The sequence below is a fragment of the Paroedura picta genome, chromosome 2, assembly GCF_049243985.1.
Source record: "Paroedura picta isolate Pp20150507F chromosome 2, Ppicta_v3.0, whole genome shotgun sequence".
Classification (NCBI taxonomy): Eukaryota; Metazoa; Chordata; class Lepidosauria; order Squamata; family Gekkonidae; genus Paroedura; species Paroedura picta.
In genome coordinates this window covers 134,592,938-134,613,889 of record NC_135370.1, presented here as the reverse complement: position 1 = coordinate 134,613,889, position 20,952 = coordinate 134,592,938, and the positions used below count along the sequence as shown (strand labels likewise).

The 20,952-nt window shown below is 42.1% G+C and overlaps 2 protein-coding genes across 3 annotated transcripts in view; one reads left to right on the top strand and one right to left on the bottom strand.

The window, feature by feature from the left end:
• GPR176 (G protein-coupled receptor 176) overlaps positions 1 to 8,574 on the bottom strand; it is a 49,141-nt gene extending 40,567 nt beyond the window's left edge. Inside the window, exon 1 of the mRNA XM_077322939.1 lies at positions 7,824 to 8,574. The gene's annotated coding sequence lies outside the window, so the exon portion shown is untranslated. The remainder of the gene's footprint in view (positions 1 to 7,823) is intronic.
• Positions 8,575 to 8,602: 28 nt separating this feature from the next.
• Positions 8,603 to 20,952, top strand: part of EIF2AK4 (eukaryotic translation initiation factor 2 alpha kinase 4) — a 55,317-nt gene continuing 42,967 nt past the window's right edge. The window contains exons 1-4 of one of the 2 annotated variants that reach the window (XM_077322928.1): positions 8,617 to 8,751; positions 16,166 to 16,207; positions 17,269 to 17,384; positions 18,142 to 18,244. In XM_077322928.1, the coding sequence (XP_077179043.1) occupies positions 8,617 to 8,751; positions 16,166 to 16,207; positions 17,269 to 17,384; positions 18,142 to 18,244 (396 nt within the window). Of the gene's footprint in view, positions 8,752 to 16,165; positions 16,208 to 17,268; positions 17,385 to 18,141; positions 18,245 to 20,952 lie in introns of both variants that reach the window. The other variant, XM_077322929.1, reaches the window with a different exon arrangement.

Sequence of the window (20,952 nt, the reverse complement as noted above, 5' to 3'; positions counted from 1 at the left end):
TCATTAGCAGGCCCTGCTTAGCAGGCCAAGAGGCCCTCATTAGCAGGCCCTCCACCATGACCCTTTGCCCAGGGCCCTCTCCCCTTACCTGCTGCTGGCTCCGGGCACTGAGGTGCATCTGAGAGCAAAGAGGCTAGAGTCCAGGGATGGAGGGCAGGAACTGCAGGGGCAGGGCCGATCAGGTTGCAGCCAGGCTGTTTCACAAATATATAGAGGAACCATGAATAAGGATTGTTCCTATGTTCCTGTTCCTCTATGTTTCATGTAAACCACCCTGAGTCTCAGGGGAGGGCAGTATATAAGTGTAATAAATAAATCAAATAAATAAATAAAATGATGAGTGTCTGACAATAGGGCATCTGATAGGGCTGCCAACCTACATGTAGTTATGGATGACCGATCAGTCCGGCAAAAACTAGTCATGGAATCCCCAATGTCTGTTTGAAAACACAAAAACATTTTAGGTGCAATTGATATTAGACAGAAAATATTGAAAGCTTGGTTGATATTGAGAATTTCTTTATTTGAGACCAAGAAAACACTTATATTGAGTCACGAAATACAAAAACAAGGAACCTGTTTTGACTCAGTACTTTGAATAAACTGGTTAATCACAAAGCCATCATCAGTTTCTTCTCTGCTGAACCTACATGTGGTAGCTGGAGATCTCCCCCTATTACAATCAATCTACAGGAAACAGAGATCAGTTCACCTGGAGAAAATGGCTGCTTTGGAAGGTAAACTCTATGCCCCTTTGAAATCCCTCCTCTCTCTAAACCTCACCTTCCTCCGGCTCTACTTCCCAAATCTCCAGGTATTTCGAACTTGGGACTGGCAACACTAGCATCTGATCATGAGGAATCATAAAGCATTCTTCCAAAGGAATGTTTTGATGCAACTTTAGACAAATGTTATCTGTGCATTACAGCACAGATTCGAAACAACCAATAAGGTTTGTTTTACATTTTATTTCAGTCCTAAACTATGAGACCCTGGGAAATAGTAAGACGTTTCCAAATGGGTATTATTGCAGAGATCTTTCTGAGAATTTTTCTTCTGAAATGTTGCACCTGGAAAAATAATCTATAGTTTGCTTTTGAAAAAGAATATGAGATTTTACAAGCAACAACTGCAACTAATTTTCAGTTAAGTGTAAAAAGCTTTATGGAGTTTGGGTTTTTTTTTTTGTTTTGTTTTTTGCTGAGCTAGCACTCACTTCAGGCATTTTACTATGAGGCAAGAATGGTTAAGCAACCTACGCAAAGTTACTACTGAGTGTAAACTTCCAAGATAAATTGACTTTGGGGGAATAATTCATGATTTTGCAATGAAAAGGTTAAAAAAAACCTTTAAAATTAATTGGCCTGTTTATAGCCATGTTGATCCATCAAAGTAAAAAATCAAGACATTTACAGGATAATCCCTCTTTAATGACCAAAACGTACAAAATAGTTAGCAAACTCACAGGCCTCTCAGGTTCTGTTATTATTAAATAAAAGTAGCAAAAGCATTCATTTTCAGTAATGTGGACTATGGGACCGTAATTTCAGAATTATAACAATTGTCATGGGTTATGAGATTGTATGGGTGAGGAATGGTTGGATTGGTGTTTGTAAAAGATCCCCAGAAAATATCATTTGGAAATCAGTTTCTTGGGAGAAAATGGAAACTTGAAGCATGGCACTATACTCCAGTGAGGTCCCACCCTTCCCCAAGCCCCACCCTCCCCAGTCTCCACTCCAAATATCCAGGAATTTCCCAAGCCAGAGTTGCCAACCCTATGTTTTTTATATTTTTTTCCCAATCTACATAAACATGGAGAATCACAGGGGCACTCCTACAGCAGTCAGCATGCGGATCTCCTATTATCGGGATACTAGTCCCCATGTGGGACCTGGGGATCCTCTGGATCCTCAAGGCAACAGACATCGGTTTCCCTGGAGAAAATGACGGCTTTGGAGGGTGGACTTCATAACATTATACTCTACTGAGGTCCCTCCCCACCCCAAATCCTACCCTCTCCCGGTTCTACCCCCAAAGCCTCCAGGAATTTCCCAAGCCAGAGCTGGCAACCCTAGTTTAATAACCTGCCTATTTCCTAGAAAATCTTTAGGTCCCTTTTCCAGTTCAAAATTGTAACCACAGTTCTTGTTCTGTTCCCCAACTTTTGTGTCCCTGCCAGGATGGGTAAACATTTTTACAATTGACCTTAGATTCAATTTAGAAAGCATATTTAAATTCATAAAGAGGATATGAGTTTGAATATATTAAATTATTGAAACCAGGTAGAGTTACTTAAATGTCAGGAACATTTTTGGAAAAAAACTACATAGAATCATAGAGTTGGAAGGGACTTCCAGGGTAATCTAGTCCAACCCCTTGCACAATGCAGGAACTCATAACTACCTGCCCCACTCATGGTGAGGGTTTTGTTCTGACTGCCCTTATACTGAGTTTGAAAAACACATATTAAATGCTTTAAAAAGATATGGTTATATATATATTAGATTACTTGGATTATTTTCAATGAAGAACTGTGTAATGTAATACATGCGGTATATAGAAGGTAGATGAAGAATATAGTCACAGGAAACCTTATCTTATTTCAAGACAAATCTCCAGGATAATTCAAAGATATGGGCAAGAATGGGAAATCATTTCACTGTAACTCTCAGTATTGGTCTTATAAAGCAGAGCTATTTACTACCATATGTCTTGTTATGTTACAGATATTAAACATTCTGAATGGGCCAGCTATATAATATTTTTAACAGGATCATGCCTCAAAGCTGTACCTTTCAGAATATTTAATCTTTGTAACACAAGACATTTGGTAGTACATACATCTGCTTTACCACACCCCTACTTTTGTATGCTGATGACACAGTTATAATATCTAGAACAAGAACTGGTCTTACGTGCTACCTCAACAAATTTTCTGAGTATTGTTTGATAAATCATCTAAAAATTAATTTTGAAAAGACCAAAATAATGGTCTTTGCAGAAAGTTATTATAAATATTCATGGGAAATTGGTGGAGATAACATTGAACAGGTCTATCATTTTAAATACCTAGGTATCACCTTCAACTTTAACAACAAATGGTTAACGCATAAGAAGAAGGTTAGGTGCTCCATGAAAGGACCGTTGGCCCTTTTGACAAAATTCTATTTCCAAAAAGGCAATCATGATTTAAGTGCAGTGCTGAAAATATATATTGCCAAAATGGTTCCACAGCTGTTTTATGGTATACCAAACTGGATCAAAGCATATAACCACAATCTAGAATCACTTCATGTGTCCTTTTTCAGATCGCTTTTTCAAATTCCTAGAAATATGGCTAATGACACCATAATTGCTGAATTTGGTCAACAGCTACATGAAACCAGAGCCTTTAGATACTGGCTCAGTCTAGTAACCTTTTGGCTGCCCTGTTAAGTGATCCCCACAATTCCAAACTGTATAGATGTACATTCATTGACTGGTCTTGAGAAAAGTATCTATAAGCACATAGTAAGGAGATTTGAGGACATTGATTACCAGACCCTACTTTCACATTCCTCTTCATCTTGCTCTCCTTGTGCATGGAACATTATTCCACTTTACAAAGCTACCCCTCCCCTCCCTCCCCGCCCCGCCCTTCACTTCACAACTACAGAATCTTACTTTGACAGGAAGCTTTCATGCTTGCTCGGTTAAACTCTTTTCCTTTGTTTTCTTAGGGAGGTTTAACGGTATTCCTATAGCAGAGAGATTGTGTTTTCATGGCTGCAAGGTCCCAGATCTCCTTCCTCATATTATTTTGATCAGCCCCCAAATTCTTCTCTTACTGCATTTTGATATCCAACATTTTGTCCACCTTTCAATCTCAATTGGATGAAATTGTAATTGTCAATAGATCGCTTGATCCCTGCACAGTCCCTGCACAAACCTCCCATACTGCATTGTTTTTAGGTAATGTTTTTAGAATCAATTCTGTTTTTATTGAAACAGAAATTATGTCTGTTTTTAATTATATTATTCTGTATTACTTTGCATATATTGGTCATAAGGCCAATAAAGACTTCTGTATCTGATCTATCTGCTTTATAAGAGCACTAAAAGATTCATACTATTACTGTATCTTTAATTGTGTTTTCTTCCTGAGCACAGCAGTAAGTAATTGATAGGCATTACAGCTGTATAGTTAGCTGTGACTACTGCATTGGGAGATTCACCACCAGAGAGCAAAGGATTTTTCCTCACTTTAAATTTAGGTTTTCATTCCAGCAAAAAATATTATGCCTACTTTTCATTACTTACCTGATCCAGTGGTCCCCAACCTTTTTATCACTGGGGACTGGTCAACGCTTCACAATTTTACTGAGGCCCGGGGGGGGGGCTAGCCCCTGTTCCACTTGCTTTCCTGCCGGCACTCCTGACTTGCTGCTGCCCACTGGGGGGTGCTGCCAGCAGCAGCTGCGCAGTGCCACGCCGAGGGAGAGCCCAAGCCATGGTGGCCACCGGAGAGCACCAAAAGTGAGCTGGCGGCAGAATGGCAGGGCAGCCCCCGAGGCAGCAGCCAGAGTGGGGGATGAGGAGGAGCTGCGGTACCGACTGATCCACGGACCGGGACCGGTCCCCGGACCAGGGGTTGGGGACCACTGCTCTAGAGATTATTGATGTTGTTATATATTTTTGTCAACAGGAAAGTTTGAAGGGCTTCAGCTAAAAATAACAGAGATGTTTCCAGCCTATGAAAGAGCGAAGTATTTTTCTTGGTTTAGAATTAAGGATTTAATCCCAGCAGAGAATTGGAAAGACTTTATTCAAAATTACAGTGTTGACAATTGAGTAAGTACTAATGTAACAACATATTTATCTGGAATTTCCAACTTCAGCTGGTTACCATGCCACAGAGATCAACTTCACAAGCAGCCATTTTCTTCAGGAGAACTGATTTCTGTTGGCTCAAAACAGTAATTTTAGAAGGTCTCTAGCCAAAATATGGAGGTTGGTAACTGTTGTTGTTGTTAGGTGCGAAGTCGTGTCCGACCCATCGCGACCCCATGGACAACGATCTTCCAGGCCTTCCTGTCCTCTACCATTCCCCGGAGTCCCTTTAAATTTGCACCGACTGCTTCAGTGACTCCATCCAGCCACCTCATTCTCTGTCGTCCTCTTCTTCTTTTGCCCTCAATCGCTCCCAGCATTAGGCTCTTCTCCAGGGAGTCCTTCCTTCTCATGAGGTGGCCAAAGTATTTGAGTTTCATCTTCAGGATCTGGCCTGATCTCCTCTACGACTGACCAGTTTGTTCGCCTTGCAGTCCAAGGGACTCGCAAGAGTCTTCTCCAGCACCAGAGTTCAAAAGCCTCAATTCTTTGGCGCTCGGCCTTCCTTATGGTCCAGCTTTCACAGCCATACATTGCAGCTGGGAATATCATAGCCTTGACTAGATGCACTTTTGTTGGCAGAGTTATGTCTCTGCTTTTTAGGATGCTGTCTAGATTTGCCATAGCTTTCCTCCCCAGGAGCAAGCCTCTTTTAATTTCTTTGCTGCAGTCCCCATCTGCAATGATCTTGGAGCCCAGGAAAATAAAATCTGTCACTACCTCCATTTCTTCCCCATCTATTTGCCAGGAATAGAGAGGGCTGGATACCATGATCTTCGTTTTCGTGATGTTGAGTTTCAAGCCAACCTTTGCACTCTTTACCCGCATCAACAGGCTGTTTAGTTCCTCTTTGCTTTCTGCCATTAGAGTGGTATCATCTGCATATCTGAGGTTGTTGATATTTCTCCCTGCAATCTTGATCCCATTTGTGACTCATCTAACTCTGCCAACATAACATATACATCACGTCAAAGCAAATTTGCACATGGTAAGAAACTTGCAAACAGAGTTTTAATTTTCAGATTTGCATGGTTGCAAAGAATACCACAGATTTATAGATGTGTGTTCTGAATATGTCAACACGTACATGTGGGGCACATAACTATGCCACAACTCCAATTTTCAAAAAGGGAAATCTGAAGTACTGAGCCAAACTGAGATAAACAGAGATGGTTCTAGAACTACTGAGGCAACTAAAAACCAGCTGCTGTATCAGAAGTCTGGAGAGTAGCAAATATGACTAATTTTTTAAAAAATTGATCTAGAAGGAAAGCAGGAAATTACAGGGCAGTCAGCATAACATCTGTCTCAGGCAAATTAGTAGAAACTGTAAACAAAGATAGAATTGTTAGATACATAGACTGCTGAGGGACAATCAGCATGGCTTCTGCAAAAGCAAGTCCTACTTCACCAACTTTTTGAAGTTTTTTGAGAAAGTGAACAGGCATGTAGACAACAGTGAGTCTGTAGATGTTACATGGACTTTCAAAAGGCTTTGACAAGATACCACACCAAATATTCCTGAGTAAACTTAGGAGTCATGGGATAAGAGGATGCATTCCATTATGGATTAAAAACTGGTTAAATTACAGAAAGCAAAGAACAGGAATCAATGGACAGTCCCAACAATGGAAGGAAGTAAGCAATGGGCTCCCAGAAGGATTGGTACTGGGGCTAGTACTATTTAATTTATTCATAAATGATTAGGAATTAGGGGTGAATAGTATTGTGGCCAAGTTTGCGGATGACAAAAAAATTATTCAGGATACTGAAAACCAAGGCTGACTGAAGAGCTTCTGGAGAACCTCCACAAACTGGGTGAGTGGGCAACAATGTGGCAGATGAAGCATATGGTTGATAAGTGTAAGGTGATGCACATTCTGACAACCCCCCCCTCAACTTTAAGTATAAGATAAGTATAAGATAATGGGGTCTGAGCTCACTGAAATGGAGAGGGGGAAAATCTTGGGGTTGTAGTGGATATCTCAATGAAAGTGTCAATCTAGTGGGCTGTAGCAGTAAAAAAAAAGGTAAATTATATGTTAGGTGTTTTTAGGAATGGGATTGAAAATAAAACAGACAACTTTGTCATGCCTCTGTATAGATCTATAGTGAAAGACAGTAAAGCATACTGTTTGGAACTTGCCTTCATGTATTTAAATAATTAATAGTTACTTAAAATATCTTTATATATGCTTTTGTCCCAAACATCTCAAGACCAGAGAGTCTCAGACAAATCACTTTTTGAAACAGAGAGGTTAGGGACAATGCAACAGGATATTCTGGAATATATATATATATATTCAGGGAGAACTCCAAGGCAGCCCTGCCTGGTAGTTAGTTAGCAATTCAAAGACAATAAAGTGCAAGAGACAGCAATAGGCCTGGTTAACACCTGTAATCACTTCCCAGATTTGCACAGCCACCAGTCCAGTCCAAAGCAACTCCTTGAGATGCCTGAGCAACTAGAAACTTCATTCTCTCTCCCTCTTGCATCCTTTTGTTTTACTACCTAACTTTTTCCTCAGTCCTTGGATAAAGGATGACTCTCTTGGTAAAGAGTAGTTAGAAAAAGCTCTGCTCCAGAGAGATCTTTAACTCCCATTGAAACATAGAACCCTAGAGTTGGAAGGAATCCCCAGGGTCATCTAGTCCAACCCCTGCACAGTGCAGGAACTCACAACTACTTGGCCACCCACAGTGACCCCAATTCCATGACCAAGTGATTCAAAAATCTCCAGAATCCAGCCTGGCCTGGAGGAAATCCACCTACCATCCCATAGTGGTGATCGGTGACTCCCTGGGTATGCAAGAAAGGGCCCCAAGAGACAAACACTGACACATCCCTTCTTGCCCACACACTCACAATCTGCCCAAGTTCATAAAATCAGCATTTCTCTCAGATGACTATCTAGCCTCTGCTTAAAAACGTCCAAAGAAAGAGAACTCACCACCTCCGGAGGAAGCCCGTTCCACTGAGGAACCACTCTTTCAGGAACTTCTTCCGGACGTTCAGCCAAAAATTCTTTTCAGTTAAGAATTTCATCCCATCGGTTCTGATCCAACTCATGGTAAAAGTTAGTAGCTGACATACAAATATAAAAAGCTAATAACAAACTTATTAAATTAAATTACAGTGTAATTTAACCTCCCCTCATCATCCATGAATGTACTTCATCCTAGTTTTGAATACAGGAGCGTCCTGTATATGTACCTGCAAAGATATTACACCACATGATTCGGAGGAAGGGCGGATTCCAAGTGGGATAGAGGCCTTTCTCACGCATTGACACTTGACCAGCTTGGTAGGAAAAGCTCCTATGGCTTTAATAGTAAAAAAAACCCGGACTGGTCAGTGTGTGTATGCTGTAGCATTTGGGACTGCAGGCCCTCCACAAACGCTCACGAGCCCTGCCGGCGAAAAGAGTTGTTTTTACATGGGCGCTGGATCAAGCGCGGCCTGCAGTCGCGGTCGCTTTAGGGGACAAGTGCTGAGACGCCCCGGGGAACATTGCGAGGGAAGCGCCGCCAGAGCCTTGAAAAGCGGCCATTTCAACCGGGGACTGGCCGATCGACCTTTATGAGCCTGCAGCGCCCAGACCGCTTCCCGTGTCCCCGCAAGGGGCAGCATCCGAATTGGTGGAGCTCGCAAGCAGAGCGGCTTCCGTTCTGCCGGCCCCAACGCTGCTGGATGGGCGGAGGGAAGGAGCGAGCGGTGTTCGGCTCGCGCTCGACGGGGCTGACATGGCCCGGGAGGCGGCCGACAGCTGCTCGGAGCAGCCCGAGAGCTACCAGGTCCGGCAGGAGAACGAGCTGCAAGTGCTGGAGGCCATCTACGGGCAAGATTTTCAGGATTTACGGCATGACCGACCGTGGAAGGTAGTAAAGCGAGAGAAGCTGGGCTCCTTAGCGGTTTTGTGGTGCGCGTGGTTATGTAGTGAGCTGGAAGCATTTTAGTCAAGGAGTGAGGTCCTCCCCCGGAAATCGGACGGCGGGGTTGCTCCGACTACCTTCTTATTGTAGCGTTTGAATGCGCTTGACCTGGCAACCAGAGGGAGATGTGGAAAATAGTACCGTTCTTTATGTAGGCCGCACTCAGAAGTGCTGCAAAAGTATCTGTTTCTCTCTTTTCAGTGTATGCTTGGGGTAGAGAAGGACATCTTTAAATTCCACCGTATGCAAAGCCACTGTCTTCTGACGCTTTCCCATAGTGGCGTATTTATTGTGGCATAAGCTTTTGTGAGCCAGGGCCCACCGTCAGGTGCATGAAGAACTGTATGTACAAGACACAAGCAATAACGCTAGTGTAGCAGGTGTGGAGCATTGCCCCACATATCTGTCCTCTGCCTGCTGAAGGAAAGTTTGTGCATATATAGTTTATATAAAATCTTTGTTTATGGCCTTCCTAGTTGTGTGAAGGTGGTAATTATTGACATTAATTAGCTGGGAGAGCAAGAGTATATGTACCTGTAATGTAAGATTAGAAATCCTGGATCTTAATGTACTGATTTTGATTTCAGGAAGAGAACTGGATAACTTGCTGAATAGAATTCCTGGTTCTAAATTTCTATCGAACGTAAACAGAAAGCTCACCAGTACTTTTCCTCCATGCTTTCATTATGTATCCATGAACCAGATCAGCAATGATGATTATATCTTTTGATCCAGTGAAAGAAACCATGAAGAACGGCAGGAATCAGCTACACAGTTGTCCTCTGAGTATATTTCTCAGTATCGTTTTCTGAATCTCTTTCCATTCTTTGTCTGAGATACCCAAGTATGTGGCAGTTATTAGACATCATATTCTCCAGAGAGAGATAATAAGTATCAAAGGGAGCTGTTCTTTTTTTGCTATTCCCAAGAGGTGTGCAGCACCTTGTGTAGACTAAAAACTAACCAGTAAAGTATTGCCTACTGTTAAATTAAGTGCAATTAGCAAGATCATTATTTGGAATATATTTTCCCCAAAGGCCATTCTTCCTTTCCCAAGATATTTGTGTGTGATACTTGATACCCTTTCCTCTCATCCTGTTAGTTAAAAACAAAACACTTACCCACAATATACTGACACATGTATGTAGTACTAGGCTAAAATGTGTGGGGAGACATTCACTGGAAATCATATTGATTGATTGTCTGCCACTCCCAGCAAAACCAGCTCATGGTGGGTTACAAAACAGGTTCCAATCCAAAAAGTCCCCATCAAGCCCCATTAAAACCAAGTTAAAACACAATAACACAATATAAATCCATATTGCAGGCTGTAAAAAAAATATCTGAAATCTTGTTGAACACTGTAAGAAACCAAACAAACTTCTAGTTGCTAAAGGTAAAGGTATCCCCTGTGCAAGCACCGGGTCATGTCTGACCCTTGGGGTGACGCCCTCTAGCGTTTTCATGGCAGACTCAATACGGGGTGGTTTGCCAGTGCCTTCCCCAGTCATTACCGTTTACCCCCCAGCAAGCTGGGTACTCATTTTACCGACCTCGGAAGGATGGAAGGCTGAGTCAACCTTGAGCCGGCTGCTGGGATTGAACTCCCAGCCTCATGGGCAAAGCTTTCAGACGGCTGCCTTACCACTCTGCGCCACAAGAGGCTCTCTAGTTGCTACATTTGTGCATAACAAACAAAGCAAAAATATGCTGCTGCTTCCAGGAAAATAAATAGTTTAGGAGAACATATTTTGGGACCAAAACTCAAAGTACTTATTTTGTAGGAATGTAAATTAGTTAAATATTTTTTTAAAGAAATTCACCTGTCTGGCTTTAAATGACTTCAAATAAATTTGCATACTTCAGAATTTGAAGGTTTTGATTGTACTTTTTTGAGGCTCCTGAGGGGAAAAGACAGTTTATTTTTAGTGGAAACACTGCAGCTCAAAGCTGCTGGTTTTGGATATAGACGGGAAGGAAAGAAGTTTGCTGTCACATATTATTTTCCCTCATTCCATGTGTGAATGCTGAATCTTTATGTAGTTCTCTTAAGGTGTCACTCTGTTGTTGGTTTAGTTAAGGTGGGTGTTCTCAGCCAAGGTTTTGTGAAGTCCTGGGATTTCTTGACAGTTCTGAAAGGGTTTCCTGAATGGGGGGGGGGGGAGTGAATTAATGTTTTCTATATTTTTAAAATTTGTTAAACATTTATCAGGTGATATGTCCATATGTGGTCATGTTGACCTGCCCTCCCCCCTCAAAATGGCCAGTGATATGCCTGGAAGGGGAGAAGCCCCACATGGGCGTGTATATAACTATGCTCCCCAACCATATTCTGCACAATTGTGCCACTTGTGGGGTTTCTCAAAGCCTGAAGAATGTTTCAGGGGTTTCTCAACAGTAAAAAAGTTGAGAAAGGCTAAGGTGAAGGGGAGAGCATAAAGGTGTTTGTTGAAATAATATTTACTTGCATTTGTTCATTAAAGCTTGTTGTCCTGCCTCTTCCTTTACAAAGGAACTAAATTTGCTCCTGATTTAAAGTAGTACAGTGTACTCCCTCCCCCCCCCCAAGTTGCTCTTACATGTGAGGTATAGTTTGGGAAGACAGCAGGAATGCTGATTTCAGATCTCCTACCATTATGCCCAGTATGGCCCTTAAGACATCTTGTTAAAAACGGCCAGATAGATACTTATGTAAAAATCCATGTGTCATATTCTGTGACAATCTAGCACAGGGAATGCCAGCCTTTTCTTTAATAAGGGCTTCTTATGAATAATGAAAAATACCTTGATTCCCACACCACAGCATATTACTGAGTTTCTTTCTAGAAAGAAACTGTAAAGAGTATCAGAAATTAAGCTGTTATTTCTTTTACTGGGACTTTTAGGGGATGCACAAGTTATACTATACCCTGCAGCAACCAATGGGCTACCAGTAGTGTACAGGCTACTCTTGACCTAGTATGACCAAGAAAAAAACAGAGTCTGAATTAATGGAGTTGACACCAGGCAATACAAATAGGAGCAGGATTCTTTGGAATGATTGCCTCTATTGGGTGTCATTGGGAATTATCGTAACACAGCCCAAATAAAAGGATAAGGGCTTGGGAGGCGGGATGTGTCCGTGATGAGGAAGGGTACCGATTGGCCCCTTCCTCGGGACAGACTACTGGAGGGACTGCCGATTGGTCCCTCCGAGTCCCCGCCGGAGCAACGGCTCGCAGTTGCTCCTTTGCCCATGGCCTGACGCGGCGAGAGGCACAAAGCGCCTCTCACTGCGTCAGGCCACCGAGCAAGGGAGCCCCCGGCAGTCGCGCGGAATGCGGGTGCCGGGGGCTCCCTGCCTTGCGATCGCGGGGTTGCTGGGTAAGCAAGATGCTTTCCAGCAGCATTGTTTATTGCAATATAGAATACAGGGATCCACAGTGCCTTGCTTGTCACAATGGGCCAATTTCCCAATTAATCATAGTTCTGTTTGTAGTTTGGTATGGTCTTTGAGCAAAGTCTTAAATGTATGATTCAGTCCACAAGCTGGTTAAAATAGGGAGCCTGGATTTAAACAGAGACTGAACTTTTGCCGAGTCAGTTGCAGAAATGCAGTGTTGCAGATTTAACAAAGCATCTCGAGTGTGTTTTACAAGTGCAGCAATTTAAAATATTAGAGCTGAGCTGATACGGAGGTGGAAACAAAGAGCACAAGGCAGGGAAGCAGAAAGCACAAAACCTGGTGCTATGAATGTGAAGGGGGAGAGAACACCCTGGCTTTGCTTCACAAAAATGTCCATACCAAAAAGCTGGCCTTTACAGAACTTACTTGAATTGGAAATTTTCAGATGGCCAAATCTATTGCATAATCTGTTTCTAGCATGTTTAGTGTACATTGAATAAAGCTACGATTTTATGTGCTCTCTCAAAAGTTTTCCCAGTTACTAAAAGTAGTTGAACAATAATATATTGGGGGGGAGGAGTGAATAAAACATTATATTAAAACAAGTTCAAAACATGACTGAGAAATTATTTGTAGTGCAATAGTTGTAAATAATTTAAAATACAATATTTCAGTGGAGTAAGCTTTTCTTACATTGTTTGGCTTTTTGGGGAAGGGCACAGATACATAATTTAGTGTATTGTAAGAACTACATACATTATATGCTATTGTTGCCAAAGAATGTGCTTTAGAGCAGTGGTCCCCAACCTTTTTATCCCCGGGGACCGGTCAACGCTTGACAATTTCACTGAGGCCCGGGGAGGGGGTAGTCTTTTGCCAAGGGACGTCTTTGCCGCCTGAGCCCCTGCTCCGCTTGCTTTCCTGCTGGTGCCCCTGTTTTCCTACTGCCCGCTGAGGGGCCCCAGCCATGGCGGCCACTGGAGAGCACCAAAGGTGAGCCAGCAGCAGAGTGGCAGGGCAGCCCCCAAGGTAGCAGCCCCCAAGGTAGCAGGAGGACGAGGAGGAGCCGCGGCTTGGTACCGACTGATCCACGGACCGGTACCGGTCTCCGGACCAGGGGTTGGGGACCACTGCTTTAGAGTCTCTCTGGGGCACCTCCATATTCACTGTTCAAAGAAGCAATAACAGTGTTGCAAATGCAATTCCAGTTAAAACTGAGATCAGTGTGAATTGGAATTTATTGGGTGTCATTCTTTTGCCCTATGATTCTACTTGCAGCTTATCAAACTTGAGCCTCTTCATTAATTGTGCTGTCTGGCAGCAACAAGTTTAGCAGAACCATCAGTTCTGCTTTTTAAATTAAAAAACAAATCTTGATGGATCTGAAAGTCTTCCTGTTCCATTCATAAGAAGAGGCGGTTGGGCAGTGTGCTTAGGAGTCTTGTGTTGATCCAGAATAATTGTTGGGTATTTATACTATCCTTCTTTCTAGGTGTTTGGAGACAGATTCTAAATTATCAACCAAACAATGTATCTGTTTCAAAGTTTTTGTTTTTTGTGATACTCTGAAGTGTCTGTCATCACAGCCTATTTCATCAGTGTCAGAACAATCTTAGCAACTTCCATACATGTGTCAAAAACAGCTGCTAGCCCATCTGATAAATGTAGTCCACCTGCTGAGGATCCAGGTGGGTTTTTTGCCAGATGAACAGGATGAGTGCAAATCTCAGATTTCTTGGTAAATATTTGTTTTACTCTTTTCAGAGGGATATAGGTGAAAAATTCATTCTGACATTCCGCTTCCTGAATTCTTCTAGAATATTTGAAACATTTGTAGTTTATTTGAAACATATCTGTATTTTATTTTTTTTTGGCAGCTATTGGAGTTGAGTGCTTCTTGGATTCCAGCTGATAACACATCATTGTCATCTGCTTGTGGATGATCACAGGAATTATCTGCAGTAATACTGCTGATTTTGGTATTGCTTCACATGCAGTCTGTTAGTTCTTATTTGAGTTACAGTTAATGAAGTGAATTAATTTGATTTTGTGTTTGGATTATATTTATTCCTGATGTCTTTAGTATTATGAATCAAAATGCGGGTCCTCGTGTATATAATAGGTTGATTAGAACAAAGATGGTAACTAGTTTCTACCAGTCCAAGTGACAATGTAATGCTAGTCTTCTGCAGACCTCCATTGAGTTCAGTCTGCACATCACTAGTAACCAGGTTCTTTCCCTTTAGCTTAGCATTCAAATGGTTTAGGCATAAGATTTTATGAAACTAGCTCCAGTTTTGTCACTTTGCAGTAACAACTGCTTAAAAATTATATTTTAATGACATAGCCAGATGCCTGCTGTTGTCAAGCACGTCATGTTACCTCTAGGTTACTTGTTGTTTTGTACTATTTGGATGCCCTTGATACAACAGGGGCACGCTGTAATTAACCCCTGGTAGGTTTTGTATTCTTTCCATAATTAATAAATATTCTTTGTGCATGGCTTGCCCTAATTAACTCAGCCCCATAACCAAGAAAAATATAGCCACAAAATTATTGAGTGAGTTACATTATTAATTGCATGTATTTGTATCTTACTGGGTTTACCTTATGCTGCTATTGCTGATGCCCAACGGGGGTACTAAGGTGGGGTGCCTATTTTTTATTCCTGTTGGATACTTATTTAATTGGTCAGATGTTCACATAGTCCTAGCATTATAGAGTAACAAGCAACCATAGCTCTCCTGTTTATCATGTGTATTTTTATCTTCTCCTCTGTATCATTATGATGGCAGAGAGAGAGAGTAGTTTTCCAAAGTTGAACATGGTGAAAGCCATCTCTGTATGTGATGTTGTCTTACTTCTTTCATCATCATATCTGGACAAATAGTTTTTTGTAATCCTTCAAAAACTGTTTTGATCAGACAATAATGAAGTGAAATAAATGAAAATACGTGTAGGTAGCAATAGCTCTGTCTTACCTCCTTTAATTTTCTAAAATGACTATCCTCTAACTCCAGCCTTTAATCTAGTAAGGGGTGATACCATGCTTGTCAGATTCTTAAGGCTTTGAACCGAGAGTCCAGTAGAACCTTAAAGACTAACAAAATTTGTGGCAGGGTATGAGCTTTGATGAACCCCTTCTCACATCTTTGGGTATTTGATATTTGAAGAAGTGGACAGTGACTCATGAAAGCTCATGCCCTGCCACAAAATGTGTTAGCTTTGGTTAGATTCTCAAATAACTCCAGCAAGTAGATTACAGACATGTGGATATGTTTTCTTTTTTTATATAAAGATGTGGATTGAATACAGTAATCCAGCAATGCAAAGGAGGGAGGGGGGCAGGTTGGGCTCCTAATTCATCCTCAGTACATCCTCCTTGCCTTGTGGCTGAGAATCCCATGACGCTGGGAATAATCTTTTCCAGGTTCTGTAAGTGCTGCTGGGGGGGGGGGGTTAAGAAAAAGTGCTGTAATCCTCTTGCCTCCAGTTTATGGGATTACACCCTGTTGCTACAGACGACAGAATGAGGTGGCTGGATGGAGTCACTGAAGCAGTAGGTGCAAACTTAAATGGACTCCGGGGAATGGTAGAGGACAGGAAGACCTGGAGGATCATTGTCCATGGGGTCGCCATGGGTCGGACACGACTTTGCACCTAACATCAGCAACAACACCCTGTTGCTATGCATCTCTACAGTAGATGGAGACTATGTTTAGCAAACTGCCTTACCTACAGTAGTGAGCTTGATCATCCAAATGCCCATATAGGTATGCTAGTATATACCAGGATTAAGGAGGGATTGTCACTTTGTTAACTACAGAGCCCCTCACAAAAATGAAAAGTAACAGCTTCTTTAAAACCTTTGTTTTGTTCATTGTTGAATATTTAATGGTATGCAAGTGCCGGTGATGATATAGAATAGTTTTTTATCTTCTACCCAGAGATGCATACTATCTCTTTCTCTTTCAGATTCCATCTCTCACTCTTGCACAAAGCAGTCATTTCGCTCAGGTACACGACTACAGCTGTAGTTCATTCATCCATGCATGGATGAAAAATTCTTCTCCCTTGATTCAGCATGGCAGCGTGTGTGGTTTCTTCATGAGCAAATAAGCTTTTGGGAAAGTTGCCTGACAAGGCAGTATCAGTGAGGGGGGAGGTACTTGCACATGATCAGGCTGATCCTCTTCCTGGAAATAGCAGTGGGCTGTCTTCTTTGGGAGCCATTTTCTCTCATTCTGCCACTTCCAATATTCTACGGAAGTTACAAAGAAAGCATATTTGATTCTTATTTCTCACCTGGCTCTTTGGCATCTCATGCAATGGCGAAGGGAGACACACACACATTTTGTATTCACACCCAAAGAATATGTACACATCCGATTTTGTTTGAGACTAAAAGTAACAGGAAAGATGATTTATCACTCAGACTTCTCTTGTTGCCACTATCTAAAAAATCTGAAGCATCCCTCTCTGTGACTGACTGTATGTATGGCAGTAATTCCTTTCGTACTACTAGGTATGTGTTGAACTGTAGCATGCTCAGTTTGCTTCTGAAGTTATGTCTGATATCCAGCTGTGGGCAGTTATCATCAGGGGAAAGGAACTCTTTGACACATTTTTTTAAAAACTACAGAGAAGTAGCCCCGAGTGATTTTGGGAAGTTCTCTAATAATTGGTAGCACTTTGTTTGGTAATTAAATTTTACCAGTGATCATATTTTGCCTTGGACAAAAGCTGAAATACCAAGAACCCTGATTGTGCCTACTCACCTATGCAGTTCTTTTCTCCTAATTGTCAAAAGCTTATGCTATTTAAGGTGCCATAAGTCTTGTTTTTTTGCTATGATTGCTATTTGATTAACACAACTACCCGTTGGAATGTTGCTTTATGTGTAAATGGCAGTGGAGGCTTTGACAGAGTTCCTTTCCGGCCACATTTTTCACAGAAATGGCCAAGGGCCTGAAATGCATTTTAAAGCCTGGTCTTTCTCCAAGTTTGTCTTGCTGTTCACACCTAGTGGCTTGCCTTTATTCCTAATATATGAACATTGTTTTTTCTTAATGGCTCAGGTGCGACAGTCACCAGAAATCAATTTAGTTTTGCGACCTCAGGGCTTGAGTGGTGACCATGAAGTTTATGCCAAAGTTGACTTGTGGGTAAAATGTCCACACACCTACCCTGACACGTGAGTAATTTAATTTGTATATATTCTGTAATTTTCCTATACCAGTTATAACTGGGTAGATTGTACAGTTGGATTACTTGACACAAATGTTTTTACCTAAACTTTGTAGCAGATATGACTTTATCTGTGTGCATTACTTTCAAAGCATGCCTGTGAGTGCTTGGATTAACTGCCATTGGGTCACAAAGAAGACTGCAATGCCCTCTGCTGAATATGAGTGGAGCTTACAGAAACAAAGAGAAAATATTAGGACCCCAAATGTTCGTGCTCTGATAGCATCTGGTCAGCTGGAACCTCTGTGCCACATATGCGGAATTCTTTCCTGTATCCTCCTAGAAACATTCCGTGGTAGAATATACAGAAATCAAGCATGATAGTAAGAAGCAAATGAGACTTGTTAGTGGTTGTTGTTAGGTGCGAAGTCATGTCTGACCCATCGCGACCCCATGGACAATAATCATCCAGGCCTTCCTGTCCTCTACCATTCCCCGGAGTCCACTAACCATGTTAGTGGTTAAAAGGGGTCAACTGCTGGGGGCAGTTTGCTCTTGTACTATCTTTATTGACTTGCATGGACAAATCACTTACATTGGGGGACTACAAAGTCAATGTGTTTACAGAACCATATAATTTTTGGATGATGTTTAATGGCTGAGGTATGATAATAGCACAGGCTACATTGCTATTATTTAATCTGCATATGCATTTGTGAAGTTGAAGTCCTCTCTCTTGTGGCTTTTATTTTTCTCCCATCTAGCGTTCCAGAAATTCAGCTTAAAAATGCAAAGGGCTTGTCAAATGAAAACCTTAACTTGTTGAAATCCAAACTAGAGGAATTAGCAAAACAATGCTGTGGAGAGGTAAGTGTTTTAATTTTTTGCTTTAATTTTGCATAAAATATTGGACAGTGCTGAGAATATGGCTTTTGAACTGGAATGTGAGATGCTGTGTGAACAACTGCATATATTTGTTATTGCTCTGCAAACATCAGGTTCAGTTCCTGGTGTCTCCATTTAAAAGGGTCCAGATAGAAGGCACTGGGGAAAAGATCCCTCTGTTCTGGAGAGCTCCCCCTTTAGCCATTGTAGACCAACTTGGTGTAGGGGTTAGGAGTGCGGACTTTGAATCTGGTGAGCCAAGTTTGTTTCCACATTTCCCCACATGCAGCCAGCTGGGTGACCAGTAATATTAGGGCTCTCTCAGCCTCACCTACCTCACAGTGCATCTGTTGTGGGGAGAGGAAAGGGAAGGAGATTGTAAGCTGCTTTGTGACTCCTTCGGGTAGAGAAAAGCAGCATATAAGAACCAACTCTTCTTCTTCTTCACACTGTGCTAGAAGAACCAGTGGTCCAAGTGGGTGTATGGTAGCTTCACATCTGTAAAGTGTATCTGTAAACTGGATGTGAGGGTAGGGACTGACTTTGGTACTATGTTTTGGTACGTCTCCTAGTTATTTTGCTGGTGTGGTGGTGGAAAGTACCATGAAGTCAGAAACAATTTATGGTGATCCCATAGAGCAGGGATGGCCAAACTGTGGTTTTCCAGATGCCCATGGACTACAATTCCCAGGAGCCCCTGCCAGCATGGTGGAGAGTCACAGTTTGGCCACCCCTGCCATAGAGTTTTCAAGGCAAAAGATAGAGAAATGGTTTGCTATTGCATGCCTCTGTGTAGCAACCCTGGGGGGCTTTACGCACCGGGATCTTTGTAGCAAATTGGTCACTGAATGAAAAATCGCCATTTAAAATAGTGGAATTCGTCGTTATGCATACCTGCCTTTGTAGTGGAATCCAGTTGCGTTTTGTAGCGTTTCCCACAGGCTTCCGGTCTCGGCAGAAATCGCTAGAAAGGAAGCGCTATTGCCGAGCTCGTCCCGCCCCTGGCCGTCAAGCAGCCAATGGGCAGCCGTTAGCATGCTCCCAAACAGCCCCTTTCCCTTTAAGAAAGGTTTTTTTAAAAAAAAAAACAGACCCATTGCAACGAATCTGTGTTAATTCGTTGCAACGGGGAGACCCATCCAGCTGCCTGGTGTGTTTGAGCTGTCGTTTGATCGTTGCCACGCTCCCTCCGAGTGAAAAAAAAAATCCCCCCCCCCCTCACGGGCCCGATGTTCGGCTGAATGGATGTGTAAAAAATAAAGGGAAAATACATCAACAAACGGGCTTCTCTGTTCTTTGTGCTTAGTGACTGAAGGGGAGGGACTGAAGCCGGGGAAGCCTCTAAACTGAAAGAGGCTCGCTGGTGCGTTTATCCCCGCTCGCTCGGAGGAAAAAAAAATGGCGATCGCTTCGCCGGAAGATCAGAGAAGAGAGCCAGGGGGAGGGACTTTGGAGAAACCAAAACAATGTTAATGCACAGGTCTTTTTCGCTAGTGTTGCAGATTGGTTGCAGGAGTGTATCGCTTTCCGGAGGGTGAATCCACTTTTGGGGATTTCCCTGAAAGCGCTACAAGGAAGCGCTTTTTGCAGATTGGTTTCAGGTGTGTGGCAGATTGTCGACGACATTGTGCATAACAGCAAATCAGTAGCGTTTTCAGTTGGCAACCATTGTGCTATTTTGAAGGCGTGCAAAAAGCCCCTGGGTTTCCTTGGTGGTCTCCCATAAAAGTACTAAAGCGGACCGACCCTCCTTAGCTTCTGAGATCTGACAAGGTCACACTGGCTTGGCCCACTCAGATCAAGGCAGTTATTTATATTTAAGTATTTAGATACTTGATATTATTTTTACAATACATGCTTCTGGAAGATGAACAGAATTACTTTTTTCTGTCTCTTGTAGCTTTCTAAATCATTTATCTGAATAATTCCATCAGAAAAAGTATCTTCTCTTCACTTTATCCTTGCTTCCCAGGCATGGAATATTGAATAATTGAAAAGAATTAAATATGATTGAGAGAGAAGCTCTCCCATTCACTGTTGTGATTAATGTTCACAGTGTGATGCTTAGTTGCCACAGATATGATGCAATATTAATAGTGTTTTACATTCATTTTGTTATGATCAACCTGTAATAGATTTAAATCTGGTTATTTTTTTATTGTATGTGATACGATGTTTCTCTAAAACACAATTCTGAAATCAGCCACTAAGTTGTAGCTCTTAGCCGACATGATTCAGACTTATATAAATGTAATTATAGAACAGTTTCTGTGCATGGCTGTTTTAAGTGCCAAGACTGGAAGAAACTGCTGGGGTTTGCATCGCTGAAATACATGCAACAAAAGATTTTGATGTTTTGTTTCAGACGTTTACTCATGCTTACCTTGCATGCCAGTCTTAAAGGTTTTTGAGTGCCATTAAAATCAGGGATGCTGGCAAAGACATACATGTTAATTGGATGCTGGCAAAGACATACATAGAATTTGCCTTATTTGTTGCCTTAAGCTAGTTGCATAATTCTTCAGACAGTCTGCCCTTTAAGGCAGTGGTCCCCAACCCCCAGTCCAGAGACTGGTACCGGTTCGTGGATCAGTTGGTACTGGCCGCAGCTCCTCCTCGTCCTCCTCCCTGGCTGCAGCCTTGGGGGCTGCCCTTCCACTCTGCTGCCGGCTCACCTTTGGTGCTCTCCA